The sequence below is a fragment of the Miscanthus floridulus genome, chromosome 16, assembly GCF_019320115.1.
Source record: "Miscanthus floridulus cultivar M001 chromosome 16, ASM1932011v1, whole genome shotgun sequence".
Taxonomy (NCBI): Eukaryota; Viridiplantae; Streptophyta; class Magnoliopsida; order Poales; family Poaceae; genus Miscanthus; species Miscanthus floridulus.
In genome coordinates, this window is record NC_089595.1 from 44,048,779 (window position 1) to 44,066,056 (window position 17,278).

Consider the following 17,278-nt stretch of genomic DNA (forward strand, 5'->3'; position numbering starts at 1 on the left):
AATCCAAAGAGAGTAAAGTCATACAATCAAATCAAGATGTGCATGTGTATGGATATATGGTGGATATATGTGATGGATATATATGTGGCTAACCTAATTCTACTATGCTCCTTGAAAACATATCTCTCTTTTGGAATTTAGAAACAACTTTGCAAGAGAACATGGGCTATCTTATTCATCTCTTCTCTTTTTTTTCAGGCGGGTATGTAAGTACCCATTGTTTTCAATATCTCAGACACTTGTCCATTTTTCCAACTCTTTTTCTTTTTTTATGAATAACTTTTGCATAGCCACATGCTTCTTTTATGTAACAAGAACTTTTGAGAGATAGCAACAAGAACTTGGATCATTTATTTGGTGGATGTTCTATCAAACATATTTTTGGTGTTTACTCCCAGTGTAGGAGTAAAATATTTTTGGGTGGATCTAAATGGAATGACATATTTTTGCGCCTACCCCCAGTGTAGGAGTAGTGCATATGTGGGTAGTGTGTACATGATCTTGATTTTAAGAGCATGACAAACCTCTCATAAGGGTCACAAAGCTTGACTAAACTCAATGCAAAACAAGCAACATATAAGTAGAAGTTTTCCTAGTCTAAATATCATATAAGGCTCTAGTAGGAATTCAAGCTTTGTCATACAGGAGCTCATCATGAAACATTTTTATGTTTTTCAAAAGATAAATCTCCAGAACTTTAGTATCACTTGGAACAAGATAAACAATAGCTCGGACCTTCTCATATCATATCCGTCAATTACCTAGACTTAGATCAAGCATATACTACCCACGAGTTTCAAGTTCAGAGTAAATTCTTATATCAAAACAGTCTTATCCAAAACTCGGGAGGATTCAAGGCTAAAAATTAGGTACTTGAAATGAATTTCAACAGAGCAACTATTCATTATTTCCATTTCAAGAGATCACCTTCAGAGTCCATTTTTTATTTTATTCAGCTTTTAAAAATCAAACTAGATGCACACTTTTTATTTTGTTTTCATTTTTTTAAGATCACACCTTATTAATATATATCTAAGACTAAGACAATTTTTATTTTGTTTTTAGTTATGCATTTTATTAAAGCAAACTATATAGCAGACTTAGAAACAAAAGAGAAAGAAATACTTATCTAGATACATGGGGGATGCCCTTCCCCCAAGCTAATTGTTGTTGTGGTCCTTCTCAAAGCAGCCTGACTAGCAGATGTCCTTCTCATCCAAAGGTGGAGCGAGACGAAGTCGACCGGGTGAACTTGCTCTTGATCATGTATATCATCCTGCAAAGCACAAAGAAGAACACGAAAACTCGTGGAATGGATTAAGATAAAGGGCTAGCAATCAGCCATCCAGAGATTAGTTGTTCTTGGGATTTAGAAATATTTTTGTATTGGCAAGTCTTTAGCAGGATGTCTATCTAGTATTTTTGGATTTTTCGAACATAATGCATGCATGGTATTTTTATTTTTATGCCACCACGGTGAATAGTCTTGTGGGTTTTTACACACCGTAAAAGTATTCACATGGGGCTTAGGATTTATGATGCAATTTGTATTTTCTTTTCTAAATGCTATATTGATGCAGAAAAGTAAATATGCTAAAGTGAAAATAATTTATGCAATACGAGAAAAGTAAATATGAATAACTACCGATGTTACCTCCTGGCGATGATTTAGAATTTTAAGTCCTCCGGACAGGACTTGACTAGAGAAAGTCCTTTATTCTCTAGGTGCATTCGTTGGTCTCGGAGATGGAGACCTTGATGGTTGCACCTCTTGTGATGGTGAATCTGATGATGTCACATTTTCCTTCCATACTTGCTTGGTCTATGGACTTGACTTGGGCGGAGTAGGTTCGTCTTTCACAACTTCTTTATCTTCCTCCCATCCATTCTTTGGAGATTGATTCTTCCAGTGTTGGGATCATCGTCGTCTAATCCTATAGCGGGTCTTCTTTGACTGCTCATAAGTGGTATAACTATTCAAATAACAGCATACCTTTTCTCTAGGGAATTGGAAGTGGACTTGTCCAGATCCGATATAGATGATCGTGTTTGTGGTGTTAAGGAACGGTCTTCCAAGGATGATGGGTGTATCATCTTCTTCTTCTCCTATGTCTAGAACCATGAAGTCGGCAGGGGCATATTGATCATGTATTCTTACTATGACATGTTTAGCTATTCCTTCTAGAAATCGGATGGATTGATCCACCATCTGCAATTGCATACATGTAGCAAACAAAGGTTTATCACCGAATAAGTATTCATACATTTCCTTAGATATTATATTGACACCCGATCTAATGTCGTAGAAGGTCTTGTGGAAGATTCTTCGTCCCATGGTGCACTCGATGATCGGTACGCCTGGATCATCCTTCTTGGTTAGATATGGTGAGGCGAGGAGGTGGTCGTACTCTGATCGGAGCATGTTGATCATGTTGACAGACTCTTCTTGTGGCTACCTGATCTTGTTCTTCCTTCTTCTCCTATTGTTTTTCTTCTTGTTCAGTGTTGTCTCTTCAGGCAGGTATGGCGTTGGCGGATGTGTAAGAGATTGCAGGATACGATTCTTGAAAGAAAACTTCTCCTTCTTATCCTTGATTGTGAAATAGATCTTGGCACTGTCTGCGTAGATGATGGCTTTTGTGGTGCTTAGGAAAGGCCAGCCCAAGATAATGGGTACCCTTTCATATCTAACTGTTTCCAAAATCACAAAGTCTATGGGAACATATGATTGTCCCACTTGAACAATGTCATCTTCAAGAACTCCCTTGGGGTAGCAGAGTGACTGATCTGTAAGCTACAAACGCATATTTATGTACAATAAAGTATCTCTATTAATTTTATCATAGATTACCTTAGGCATGATGTTGACAGTTGCTCCGAAGTCACAAATAGCTTCCTGGAAAATGTGAGGTCCAATGGCGATGGGGATGATAGGTCTTCCTGAATCACCCTTCTTTTTAGGAAAGGAGTAATCTATCCACCTTCCCTCTGATGGTTGTATGTAGTAGTATGCTGCATTGTGAACATCGACAAGATTTATAGTTTCTAGATCTTCCGGTTGCCCCAGAATCTTACCTTTATCGGTCGGAGGAACAGCAGCTACAGCTGAGCTATTTGTGATTCTATCATTTTATTGAAGCTATGTTGGTTCTTAATAGTAAAGGAGAAGTTATCAATTCTATTATTTATATTTTCTAGGATTCTATCATTGGAAGCTTACTTCCTAGTTAAGCCCTCCATTATTTTAGCTTGGCCAGAACTCAATTCTCTCAAGGGTAGTTGATTATTGAAATTATTATAATTATTACCTTAATAGTTACATTGGTAATTACCTTGGTAGTTCGGCCTCTATTGCTAATTCCATCCTTGATTCTATTGAGGATGAAAGTAGTTATTGTTGACGAAGTTCACATCCTCGTGGATTTCAAGGGAGTTGTTCCCTGAATGCCCAGTGCTTCCACACTCTTCACACGTCATGCGGGAATCATGAATGTGCATGACTTCTTGCTTCTTTGTGGCTCGGTCTTCGAGCTTCATCATGAGCAAGTCCATCTTGGCAGACAGCATGTCTACCTCCTTGAGTTGATGCATTTCTCCACCTCTCTTGCGGGTCTGAAAATGTTCTTCATTCCAACCTTGGTTGGAGGCCATCTTCTCTACGAGAGCTGTTGCACCTAGGATTGTGAGTGATAGGAAAGCACCTCCAGTAGCAGCATCCATGTTCTCATGGGTACTATTGGTCAACACCTGGTAAAAAGTTTGCATGAGTAGCCAATTCTCCATCCCCTGATGAGGACATTCTGATATATAATCTTGAAAGCGTTCCCATGCCTTAGGGACAGATTCATCAGGTTGTTGTTAGCAGCTTGAAATTCTCCCTCACAGAGCATTGGTCTTGTCTGTGGGAAAGAACTTCGCTAGGAAGGTAGTGGAGCAGTTATCCCATATAGTGTTTCTATCTTTGTTAGTGTAGAACCATTTGTTCGCCTTCCCCAAGAGTGAGAATGGGAAGAGGCGAAGTAGTATGGCGTCTCTAGTCACTCCTTTGATGGTGAAAGTGCTACAAATCTCCAGGAAGTGTTGGAAATGAGCACTCGTATCTTCATGTGCCTTTCCACAAAACTGGCTAGCTTGCACAATGTTGATGACAGCTGGTTTGTGTTCAAAGCCATTGTCTCCGACGTTGACCGTCGGCCTAGTTTGGATGTTGGCCGTAGATGGAGCAGAGAACTCATGGAGGGTCTTGTCAGCCATGGCTTCAAAATCAGGTGTTAAGCTTCGCATTGTCTGGTTGTCTTCCAATTCTAAAGCCAAGACTTTCTTGAGTTTGGCTCTAGTTCTCCTGATTAATGCTTCTGGATCTTAAACGTAGTTTGTCAGAAGGTCAAAACCGGTCATACATTACCCTGCATAAGATATAAAAGTATACAAAACAAGGGTAAGCCTGTTTGAGCAGAGGTTAATGGTTTATCTCGATCACATCAGTAAATATAAGTGTTTCAATATTTCCTTCTTGCCTAGCTACCTACCCCGGCAACGGCGCCATAAATGCTTATTGGTATTTATTAACTTATCACTTATTTAAATAGTCAACTAATGTTGTAGACATTTCTTAGTATCACTTTTACTAAGTTGTCATCCCTAGCGATGGTGCCAGAAATGCTTGTTGGTACTACCTAGTGCCACTTCTAGAATGACACTAATAAGTACTTTAGTATTTCATGTGACTAGAAAGAATATTATTTATATATATGAAAAGGAATCTGCAAGCGCACAGATAATATACCATTGTAGCACTTCACCCGGAAGTATTCTAGGTATCGTTATTTATATTTTTACATAGGAAAGGACAGGCAGTTGGAATATATTAATAACTTATACACATGATGGAGAGACTAACCATAACCAACTTCTACTCATAACAGGGGTAAGTCAAGAGATAAATATATATGAATGGTAAATAATAAATAATCATTGATCACTCAGAGTACTCCTGTTGATGCAAAAATGTTGACACACGGCAAGCCGAAAGGATCTACTTAGGATTGAGCCCAGAGATCCGCTTGGCTTCAACGCAGGGTTAACCGATCCTGCGAATTCCTCCCGAGGTGTGCCAGTCAATTTGACCTGCAATTGACAAGGAGAGAAAGTTTATCAGTAATTTAAGGTGGAACATGTCGGTCTTTGCCCAGACAGTTCCAAGTGTGCCGCTTCGGGAGCAGCTAGACGAGAAAATCAACTAAATAGCCGATATGCACAGAAATCGGCTGTTACGGATAGTAAAGTTTATGGATCGTGATTGATTTTATGTTGATAAGTACAATGCCCGCAGATGTAAATGAGATCATCAGCTATGTGGATATTACCAGTATGAATCATTGAGCCAATGAATCTAATCGAGAAAGAATATAACATGCAAACAAATTGACTGTCTAATATAAATGGACCTACAAACGCTCTGAATCTAATATGTTACCATCAATAGTGAGGTTCGACCGGATCGATGGCAGCTATGATGATAATAACAAACTAAAATCTTAGAATCCGTAAAACCATCTATACTTCGACAGGCTTTCCGAAAGACATGCTATACGTGAAGGCTTGGGCGAATCGGCTAAAATAGCCGATTCAGATGAAAAGGGACTACAGCGTGTGAACAATCGACTATTTCACATAGACAAACCTATGGACTCATCAGACTTAACCTACTATCTCTAACAGTGGGGTTCGACCGGATTGATGTAGCCGTGATAAAGATAATAAATTAAACCCTTAAAGTACATGGATCTACTCACGCTTAATAGAATCATGGACACACACCGTAGGCGTTAAAGCATAGGCGATCGGCTATTTAGTCGATGCAGACATATCAAACAGTTAAGGTCACGCCTGATCGAGAACAAACCTACTAGCTATCATCCTCCAATCTGCAGTGCCATTAGTGAGGATCGACCGGATCGTTACAGCCATAATAGCGAACTATAGATCATATTTAACTAACTAGCAAATACCTTCGAGATCATACATGCCTTAACCGTGTACTATTCATGATCAAGATCAAAATAAAAATAGCCGAGGAAACATGACCTGTCGCTCAGAGTAAGAAACATTGTGTTGTGACAAAGCGAACGACGAACTAAAAAGATATAAGGCCGATCTAAATCGATCTCGACCGAGCGGATTGATGTTGCTGCAAACTAATAACAATAAGGACATCAGCAAGATCGGTAACTTAATGAATCTACCCGAAGGACGCCACCCTTAGGTAGAGCTGATAACTTGACCTTAATCTAGTTCGAGCAGTGGAGGTCGACCGGATCGATGCAGCCGTACTTGAACTAGACATGAGTCGATAACTAGCTTATACTAGAGCTCACAGTGGAGGTCGACCGGATCGATGCAGCCGTACAAACCAAAGTATAAGCTATGACGGTACTTACAGACAAGTCGGAGGTCGGCCGGACCGATGCAGCCTTGCTTGTTGAAGAACTCACTGAGATCTACTCTACTCCTACTCCTAAGGGTTGGCACAGAGCCGAAAAAAGTAAATTGTATTTGATTGATTGGATGTCCCTTTACAATAGCCGTGGTCCAATATTTATACCCGGAATCTAAGCATGAATCATACTTAAGTACGACTCATTACAATCTTTGGCATAAGAGAAAATATTCCTAATTTAAGATAACTTGGACCCTAATCTTTTTTCTTTTGTAGAGTCCAACATGTTTTTCCCAACGCCAACCGTAGCTTTTGTCGTTATCTGCTGACGTCATTCGAAGAGAACCGATTCCAGTGTTGTATTTGAATTAGCTGATATCGGTTTTTATACAATCGATTCCTTGATGACACGATCTTGGGAGCTTCGAGTTCCTGCATTCCTGTTCCTAAATTTTGGTGTAAACAACTCCTTTTATGGCATTAGCATGGCAGTTGGTATTTATTAACGTGTCACTTATTTAAGTAGTCACCCTATGTTATTGACATTCCTTAGCATCACTTTTACTCAGTTGTCATCCCTAGTGATAGTGTCAGAAATGCTTGTTGGTACTACCTAGTGCCACTTCTAGAATGACACTAAGAAGTACTTTAATATTACATGTGACTAGAAAGAATATATACAAATGAAAGAAACCTGCAAGTACACAGATAATATACCATTGTAACACTTTATCCGGGAATATTTTAAGTATCGTTATTTATATTTTTTTACCACAGGGAAGAACGGGCAGTTGCAATATCACTACAAGAAATGTGACGATTTATGACATTTGATTTAAGTCATAATATCTTAAATATATGTCACATATCAAAACTTATGACATCTGTGTGACGAAAAAGGCGAGTCACAAACCATGCGCCTTAAATGGCCATTTTTGACGTTTGTATGTTCATGTCATAGATTAATGACATTGATTTTAAAGTCACAAAGATTTTATGACAACTGATTTAATGTCGAGTTCTTGCAGTGTGCCATATCAACAAATGCCACGTAGGAATAAATGTTGATGTGGCACTGAGGTGGCAGATTCATACACAAAATCCCATTTTAACAGCCATACAACCAACTAGGCCACAAACACATATCAGATTACAAATCATGCACTTATCATATTAATAAACATACCAACAATTAACATGTGCGAATCTTTTACAAAATGTCATTCAGAAAAAATATATATATCCTAGAAAGTAAAATACAGCATCACACGTAACATCAAAGTCTGTCTTCATCATTTAATTCTAAATCTCTATCAATATGAATCCTGGTAAGGCCTTTGTTGCCTTTGTTGCTTTCTTAACGGGAAAACAAGAGTCCAAACTCCAGCTAGCCTTCTTTGCTTCAACCTACAAGTGGCTCAAGTTAGAACTTACTCAAAAATTAATCCCACAAATACATTGTGTTTCTCAGATATATATATATATATATATATATATATATATATATATATATATATATATATATATATATATATATATATATATATATATATATAGTCAAATCTACTTATACAGGAACACAAGCTGAAAGATCACGCTTCAGTACACTTTGAGCATAAATAAAACAGTTAATTTGTTCAGTACACTATCTAGCTTATCATGTGATTAAACGCCTCCTAATCTAGTGGCATAGAATATGTAATGATGCACAAAATATCCAGATTAGGAGACATTTTCTTTTACACATAAAGCTGAATGACCAACATGCCAAAACTCAAAAGTCAAACCACCAAACTGATTAATAATAGGCAAAAATAGATAACACATCTACTGAACAAGAAAAATTCTGCATGCTTGTAGCCCATCTTCCTCATCAATGTAATGACTATATGCTGCCCAGTGGCTAACTTGTATATTGATATAGGAGGCTGACTGCAGCTTCAGCTTATTAAATCTGAGATGAAATGCTACAGCTAAACAACTTTAGGTATAGGCAATATGAAACACTGGATTGCACTGGTACACTACTAATATTTCTAACTTGTTATATGTGCAGAAGAAAAGGTACATTTGAACCTACTTTTCAAAAAATTCCAATAGATAAGCAAATAGCTAGCTTTCTGAGTACAAGTTCAGCCTATAAAATCTGAGAGGATCACGAAAACTATAGCAAGTCATGTGCTCACAGGTCAATGTCTTCAATACTAACCACACAATAAGCTAACCTCTACTCTATATTTTTTACTTTTTATTGATTCCTACCTTCTCTGAATTGGTAATAATTAGATTAAATGAAATTATATAGACATCTCACACAGGAAGTCATACAAGTTTCCAGCATACAATCCTAAGACATTTTCCAAATCTGTACAGTGTAAACTCATATATATCACACAAGAACTATCCCTTTATAGCCTCAAAATGTACCACTTATTATTAAGAGTAGTTTCATCACCAGGAATGAAAAAAATAAAGCAGAAATGCATGTAATATTCTACCTGATAATTTAACTGAATCTGAAGGACGGCATCACCTTATAACCTGCAAAACAACGTACCCATACCCAATATTCAGCAAGAAATAGAGCCAACTGAAGTTCAGTACAAATCAAACTTGCTGTCACTAACCAGCTCAAGTATATTTACAACTTCCATGGTGTTGGCCAATGTTTTTTTTGGCGCTAGGCGGTTTCTAGGCGGTGACCCATCGCCTAGCGCCTAGGCAGGCCTAGGCGTTTTCTAGGCGTTTTGACATTTTTTGTGCGTTTTCTAGGCGTTTTGACATTTTTTGTATCTCAGCATATATAGCTAAATAAATTATATAAATATAGTAGCCGAGTGAATTTTATAAAAAGAGAAAGGGTCCAATAGACATACCTTAGTTGATAGAAAAGCGATGTTCATGCTTAGTTCATAGTTGATAGTTGATACAATACAAATGTGATGTCCTTCAGCAATACAAGTGGAGAACAGACCATATCAGTAGTTAAATATAAATGAACAGCAGACCATATGAACAATACAAGTTACACAAAAATAGGAAAGAGCAGGTTAGGTACTTATCTCAATGATCTTAGCCCTTTCCTATCCATCAGACATTATCAGCAGCAAATGATAGCCATTTGAAACCACAAACATGTAGGGATAACAGTAGCAGCAAAGAAAATTAAATGGTACAGAACAACACATAATTCAGTTCTTAAAATACAGAACACAGGCACACAGGCACACAGAATGTAGGAGTTCCAAGTTCATAAGTTAAAGATACAATTAAAAGATAAACATGACATGATAAAGCCCCACTGCCATATCTTCTTCAATAGGGTTCCATATATTCGTCCTCATCTTCATCAAACTCTTCTTCTTCAGAGTCAAATTCTTCTCCTTCATAAAGCTGCCTCACTCTTGCACTTCTACGCAGCTCAAGTTGTTGGTCTACTCCTACTGCTTCTCCAATAACAGACCAAGGTATCCCTGTACCTTCCATCTCCTCATCTTCCTCATCTCTATAGACAACTATTGCACAATCATCTCCATCCTCATACAGAAAACCTTGAGCTTCAGTTGTCTCACTAGACAAGAGAACATCAGTGGTTTTCTTTGACGCTATCCTTTCTTTCTTATTAATCAACTTGGAGTTGAATTGAATAAAGACCAATTTGTTGAGTCGGGTTGTAGTAAGCCTATTTCTCTTCTTAGTGTGTATCTACAAATTAAACATGAGAGCATATAACTATTTTCATTCCTGTAAGTTTACTGCTGAAATCTGGACAGTAGATAGGGACTAACCATTTCAAATGTACTCCAATTTCTTTCACAACCAGAAGAGCTTGATGTCAGAGATAGGATCCTTGTTGCCAACTTCTGTAAAGCTTTTGTTTCAGTTCCATACAACCGCCACCAAGACGCTGAAATAAATGAGCAGAAACTATATAACAACCATGTAATAGCACTGGATAACAAAAAGTTGCAATAAGGTGTATAACAGCCATGGCAATCAAGGATAGATGCCGAGGTACATTTTGGGAGCTCTGCCTATATTTTTGGGCAAATGCTAGCTCATGTTGTATGCATAGTCTGCATTAACTAGCCTCTTGATAATGATAATGATAGCAGCAACTCTATAACAGCCATGTAATATGAGTTACCTGGATTGTACTCAAAATTTTTCACAAGTCTTTGCAAGCTTCTTGTTAAATGGTCCTTCTCTATTATGAAACTTCTGTAGTTCAGTGTTGACAGCCTGATCTTGCTTGTCCTCATCATGATGAAAAAAAGTCTCTACACAGCTCATAAAACCTACCGTTATTGTGGCATCATCAAAGATTGATGGGTTGCCATAGCTGTAGTATGGATTCAGCAGATAGGCAGTCAAATGCAATGGAGAATCAAGTCTTCCTTTCATCTTCTTGTCAATAATAGCAATAACTTCGTTGTAGCGGGACTAAACATTGCCATAGGCTTCCTTGATCTCTCTCTTTGCCTTCAGTAGTTCTCCATATATGAAACCCATTGATGGCTTCGCATCCCCATCAACCAAACGAAGAACTTTGACCAATGGCTCAAAAACACTCAAACACAGCTTCACATCCTTCCAAAAGGTTGGACTCAATTTTGTTGCTGTTGCATCTTTTCCCTTTTTTGACTTCACATCCTTCAATGTGTCCCACCTATTATGAACCACCATCTTTCTTAGTTGGTCCTTCTCTAGTATGCTGTTCAAAGTGAGAAAAGCTGAAGCAAACCTAGTCACTCCTGGCCTTATTATCTCTCTCCCCTCTGTGAAGTGTCTCAAGCACTCCAATGTTCTTGTGTGCCCATAGACAAATATGGTTAATGCCTTTGCTTGGTCAATCACCTTCTTCAACCGTGGCATGTTGCCAATTCCTTGGAGCATCAAATTGATTGTGTGAGTTGCACAAGAGGTCCAAAAGATGTTTGGTCTCTTCTCAAGCAATAGCTTCTTTGCTCCCATGTTGTTAGAAGCATTGTCTGTCACTACTTGCACCACATCATCCGGACCAATGTCTTCAATTGCTTTGTCCACTAGTTCAAATATGACTTCACTTGTGTGTGACACATCTGACATCTCTTTTGAGCTGACAAAACTGGATCCATCAGCACAGTTAGTGCACAGGTTCATTATACTTCTCCTCTTCCTATCTGACCAAGCATCAGTCATAACAGAGCACCCATTCTTCACCTTCTCAGCCTCACGTTCTTGCAGCAAACTCTTGGTTCTTGCATATTCTTCATCTAGCAAACTCTCTCGCAGATCACGCAGAGATGGAGGTTCAAGTCCAAAACCAAACTGTCCAATTGCTTCACACATTTGCTTGAACTCATCATTGTCACAAGCATTGAATGGTATGGCTACATATGATACAAAAAAGTGTAATTAACTAATTAGTGTGTAGTTCAGGCATGTATTCAAATTTGAAATGTAAAACAGAAATGCATAATATTAAATTACCATGTTTATATGCCCATCTTGCAATATATTTATGCACCTCATGTGTTCTTTGTTTCCAAAGTTCCTTGTTTAGCTTCTGTTGCTTCAAAGACTCAGATTTTGTTGCTTTAGGATCAATAGCACGTGTCCACTTATCAATGGGTCCTAATTTGTGAGGCTCTGAACTTCCAACACAAGTCACTCCATCATCCTCTGTTCCAACCCGAGAAACATTCACGTCTTCTCTAAGCTCTAGTTCACGAACAACCTGCTCCTTCCTCTTCCTTTTTGAATCTTCTAGTGATTTCTTGCACTTGTCTTTAGCCTCCTGTGTGCTCTTCCTGCATTTCTTCGCATTTGTTCCAACATTGGCCACATGTTCCTTCAACCGATGGACCCCTCCTTGGCTCCGATGACCACAGAATTTGCACTCCACCTTGTCCTTGTTGTTTGCATCCACTAGAAACCCATACTCCCATCCAACATCATCTGAATTCCTTTTCAGGACATTCACCTCCTCCCGAGATGTAACACCAGTTTCAGTTTGAGGAGCACATTGTTGGACCGACATTCTACATGAAGAGCAGCAGAGGCATGTGAAATTAGTCCTGCAGCACTACTTATAAATTTAGATAAAAAGCCACTGATAAAAAGCCACTGAGTATTTCATTCCCCTTCTCATGAAATCTAATCCAGCAGTTTAGAAGATGCTCTAACCAATATTGAATCCACAACCTCTTCATCCAGCAGATTTCTAAATTAGGAACCTTCATGAACACAAATGAAACTTCCTCACCTTACTACGAGCACAGTAGTACAGCACAGCCGAGCAGAGGAGAGAGGAGCAGGGGGCGGGCGGACCTCACGTACAGCACAGCCTCTTCATCCAGTTAACTAACTACGAGCACAGCAGTACAGCACAGCCGAGCAGAGGAGAGAGGAGCAGGGGGCAGGCGGACCTCACGTCCTCACCTTACCTTGGGGTTCCCGAGCGGTGGGACCAGGGGTAGCGAGAAGGTCACCACCGGTGGCGGCCCGGCGAGGAGGGGCCGCACGGGAGCTCCAGGGGCAGCGGCGGGCCGGCGGACGGGGCGGACGGGGCCAGCGGCCGGCGGGGAGGCCTGCACGGACGGAGAAGATAGCCGGCGAGCGAGCTCGGGTCAGAGGCAAGGGGTCGACGAGCTCGGGTCGGAGGCAAGGGGCCGGCGAGCGAGCTCGGGTCTTGACTCTCTCACTGTGTATCTCTCTCTCTCTAATCCTCTCTACCACCCGTGCTCTTTTCTTCCCGCGCGGGCGCTTCCTTTCCCGCGCACCCGGCTTCTCGCGCGCGCGCTCCCGCCTGCTCCCGTCCGCCAAAAAGCGCTCGCGCTCCCACCGCCTAGGCGCCGCCGCCTCCGCCTAGTCGCCGCCCAGGCGCCGCGGAGGCGCCGCGAAACTCCGCGGAGGCGCGCCCAGCGCCTAGAGGTGCGCCTCACCCCTAGGCCCCGCGGGAAGGCTCTGCCTTGCGCCTGGGCGCGCCTAGGCGAGCGCGGAAACACGCCTTGTTTTTCATTGGTGTTGGCTCAAGGCACAATCAGTTGCTGAACTAAAATGTAGAAATAATAATAGCATCAATAGTTATATGTATTCTTTTATTTACACAAATCCAAATCAACAGCTAGCTGTCATTTTTGAGTCATGGACAAAAGATCTCAATAACTAATCTCATTTCATATTTCTCTACTTTTAAGGGACAGAATATCATCGTACTTCTATACTAGGGAATTTTGGTTGCTCCTCTAGCTGCTACCATTTGAGCCAAACACAAGCCACCTGACACATTCTTTTCCTCAAACAGAGTAACTGCTAATGCATGGTCTAAATTTTTAGATGCAAGCAACATATATGCAACTGTATTTTCAATTCTGCTACGAATCACATATCAATCACTAGATCTCTTTTTAATTTAATTCTAACACAACCAGACATGACATAGAAATATTAACTTTTAGATCTGAACTAGTAAGAAATCCTAACCTCAATAATCCATAGGCTTCCCTAAATCAATCACAAGTGCACCATGCAGCTCATCCACAGCCTGAAAATGGATCCAACAGGGGTAACTGAGTAGTAGTAACAGCACAGATCTCAGGTTAGGACAATAGCTTGAGTTTGCAGTGTCATCATATAAATTCTGGAAAACAGGAAGACAAAATTATATCGCTGTCCTTACTGGAGGAGATAAGATTCACAGGTGTCATCCTTACTGGCACTAAAAGGCACTGGAATCACCAACCCACAAACTGAAATAAGTGCAAACATTTGTAGTGGTCAGAGTGCTGCTTGTGCCGACATGCTGATTAGCATCTATTTATTATTTAATATGTGCAGACAATATGTATTCACAGCTCGTAAAAAACAACAGACAACATGTTATCACCAATTAGTCACCCTAACACATCTTCTATTTTTTAATCAAATAATATCAATATATATCACTAATTTATGTTGCAGAAGCAACCTAAGGCAACCAATAGGTATTGAGCATTAGCACATTGTGAAAGCAAGAAACAGTGTTGTCAGTCTGAAATAAGGATTAACACTGAGGTCACACCGAGCAGATTAGCTTCACACGCTAGTACAACAGTTGCTCATCTCACTGTTACGAAAGTACTAATAAACCATGGAATAGTAAGAAGTATACATCACACACCATCTATCTCAGCATGGTCTAAGGGAGCCTCGCTGCCATTTTGGAAGAGCTTTACCTTGAACTGAAAAGGCAAATGAGGGTTCCAATGTTGCCTATGACTATGCATATGGACCACTGGAGCTTTCAAGCCTCCTCCTCGTGTCTAAATCCTGAAATGCAATGCTAGACTATATCAACTTACCAAGATGAAAATCTGTGTAACATAATTTTAAACAGATCTCCACACATATACAGTACTTTTGTTTGGGGGGGTGGGGGGGGGGGGGGGGGGGGGGGGGGGGGGGGTGATTTCCTAAATATACCTCTGTTGGCAAACCGTGTGAACCAAGATCTGAAAACACTAGACAGCAGTACAATTGCTTAAATAAATCATAGGTGGAATTCTAGTCCACCAAAATTTATGTTCTTTAATAATTCAGAAAGCTTATGTAATTGTCTACAACTTTGTAGTTATCAACAGAGCTAGTTCTTCGGTTAACAAGGTCGAAAACATAAATGTTCAGGACCACGCAACAAAATCCTGACAGCGAACTTCAAAAAATCATGGAACTCCCAATCTGGTGGGCTAAAATCCCGAAAGTTTAGGATAACATAGATATATAAATTATCTACAACTTTTTTATTAACAAGATTAACAGAAAAGATCATTTAAATACACAGAATATTTTTTTCAAGCAGAATTATACACAGCAGTTTTCAGCACACATTGCAAAAATGTTATTGAGTTTTCCTTATTTGTTTCCACATCAAGACAATATATACTGAGTTCATTCGTTCAGCCCAATTCCACTCCTAAACAGATAAGTGAATCTCGATCTCAAGTTCCCTAACCCTAACCCTAGATCCCTAATTTGCAGCACATAACAAGACAGGCACAAAACCGTTGGGGGAAAGAGCTCACCACGGTGATGCATTGCCCGATCTCGATCTGCAATGGTCGGAAGAGCACGACAGTGAGGGGAAGGGGGCAGCACGGACAGCGTCATAGCCTGGCCAGGGGGTGGCCAGCCCGGCCAGGGGCTCGGCGGCGGCAAGGCCAGCAGCGGCCGTGTGGCACGCAGCTGCGACCTGCCGGCAGCCCGGCGGTGTGCCCATCCATCCCCGACCATGGCCGGCGGCGCCAGCGTGGCCAGCAGAGCCGCCTAGGGCATGGCAGCCTACCTAGTGCGAGGGCGCGCGACGCGGGGAGGAAGTGGAGGGGGCGCCGGTGCTACACGCGGAGAAGCTGGGAGCAGGGGAGGTCGCCATGGGAGGAGCAGCAGGGACCGGCGTCGGCGTCGAGAGAGGGAGCCCGCGAGAGAGAAGACCGAGAGAGACACCACGGGGTACGCACGGGACGAGATAAGGTGCAGGTGCTGCTCCCGTGCCCGTGCGTGCGTGGGTTGGGTTGTGTTGTGTGCGTGGCATTTTCTTTTTAATTTCTTCTTTTTTGTTAATTAAATATTTATTTAGAAAACAAATTGTCAATATATATGCAAACAATTATTTAGGAGTACATATAAGTAGAGATATACAAATATATATATATATATGCATATATACACAAATACATTTGACACGAATTGAGTTTCCACAATAAAAATAAGATATGCATGTATATATAAATGTATTTTTATTTAATTATTATTTTAATACCCAACTAAGCCACATATATATTATTATAGCATTTATTTAATGTTATTCATATATACGTACAGGTGTATACTTTTATCTAGTATTTTAAATAATTAACAATAAATAATATTTATATTTTTTATATACATCTTGATTTTTTTACTTGCCAGTTACTAGAATGGACAGGATTAACAACATTGATCAACACCTACGGTGTTACTAGACCTGTCTTGTTAGTTGGACTCGCATGCCACCTTGGATAAAAATGTTAATAAAATCAATAAATATTTTTGTGACACATCATCCTTACAAATTACTCTTTATGACATGACAAATATTGTCATAACATATAATTGGACTAGCTTTAAGACATTTTTATGACATACATTTACTTATGTCACTAAGTTCGGATGCCTCTAGAAAAATCATCATAAACTAGTGGATTTAGTGACATTTTTGCCTAATGTCGTGCTATAAATGTCATAAACTAACACATTTCTTGTAGTGTATATTGATAACTTATACACATGATGGAGAAATAAACCATAACCAACTTCTACTCACAACAGGGGTAAGTCAAAAGATAAATGTATACGAATGGTAAGTAATAACTAATCATTAATTACTCAGAGTACTCCTTTCTATGACATTAGCATTGCTAAGTAATATATTAAAGGAATAATTCCTAAGTCATTTTTAATTACAAGTCAAAGCAATGTTGATTAGTGCAATTACACTTAGTAGTCATTGCTAAGATCAACTTCATATCTACACATAAGGGATATTACTAAGAAAGATTAAGAACAGAGCTTGTCTTCCTTCGTAACCGCATCCTACTTGTCCTATATTCGGAGAGTGGTCTACAAAGGACTCAACAGGAGTGTCACATCCGCGATCTACCATATGGCTCAAAATATAAGGTGCATCCGTAGGTAAACAACGTATAAGCACTACGCTTACACAATGTCGACCACTCACCCTAAGTACACCAGAGCGAGCGCTATACGAACTTATGTTTGAATATAATGATAATTTAGCTATACTAAGAATATAATCAAAGTAAACGAAGAACAATATAACTA

General features: G+C 39.8%; 1 protein-coding gene and 1 non-coding gene across 16 annotated transcripts; one reads left to right on the forward strand and one right to left on the reverse strand.

Annotated features, from left to right (window-relative positions):
• Positions 1 to 3,781: 3,781 nt before the first annotated feature.
• LOC136514528 (small nucleolar RNA R71) lies at positions 3,782 to 3,890 on the forward strand. The gene has a single exon (XR_010773686.1). It is a non-coding gene; the product is annotated as a small nucleolar RNA R71 (small nucleolar RNA).
• A 3,699-nt stretch (positions 3,891 to 7,589) lies between these two features.
• Positions 7,590 to 15,929, reverse strand: LOC136511829 (uncharacterized). 15 transcript variants are annotated; one of them, XM_066505854.1, is made up of 9 exons: positions 15,484 to 15,929; positions 14,638 to 14,731; positions 14,103 to 14,172; positions 13,907 to 13,967; positions 12,868 to 13,475; positions 11,912 to 12,462; positions 10,587 to 11,811; positions 10,228 to 10,346; positions 9,605 to 10,144 (listed from the first exon to the last, which is right to left on the reverse strand). In XM_066505854.1, the coding sequence occupies exons 6-7, from the start codon at positions 12,459 to 12,461 to the stop codon at positions 10,883 to 10,885; spliced, it is 1,479 nt and encodes a 492-aa protein (XP_066361951.1). In that variant the 5' UTR covers position 12,462; positions 12,868 to 13,475; positions 13,907 to 13,967; positions 14,103 to 14,172; positions 14,638 to 14,731; positions 15,484 to 15,929; the 3' UTR covers positions 9,605 to 10,144; positions 10,228 to 10,346; positions 10,587 to 10,882. The 15 variants fall into 15 exon arrangements, 13 of the variants coding, with proteins under 13 accessions (XP_066361951.1, XP_066361948.1, XP_066361952.1 ...); XM_066505851.1 differs by having other exon boundaries at positions 12,687 to 13,475; XR_010772866.1 differs by lacking the exons at positions 10,587 to 11,811; positions 11,912 to 12,462; positions 12,868 to 13,475 and adding exons at positions 7,590 to 7,846; positions 8,938 to 8,980 and having other exon boundaries at positions 9,316 to 10,144.
• Between the last annotated feature and the right edge of the window lie 1,349 nt (positions 15,930 to 17,278).

Bases quoted from the DNA above. Each gene is read 5' to 3' on its own strand.
- LOC136511829 (XM_066505861.1), bottom strand. From the start codon at position 12,461: ATGTCGGTCCAACAATGTGCTCCTCAAACTGAAACTGGTGTTACATCT. The intron at 11,812-11,911 runs GTAATTTAATAT...TATCATATGTAG, and splicing joins AAGATGGGCATATAAACATG to CCATACCATTCAATGCTTGT.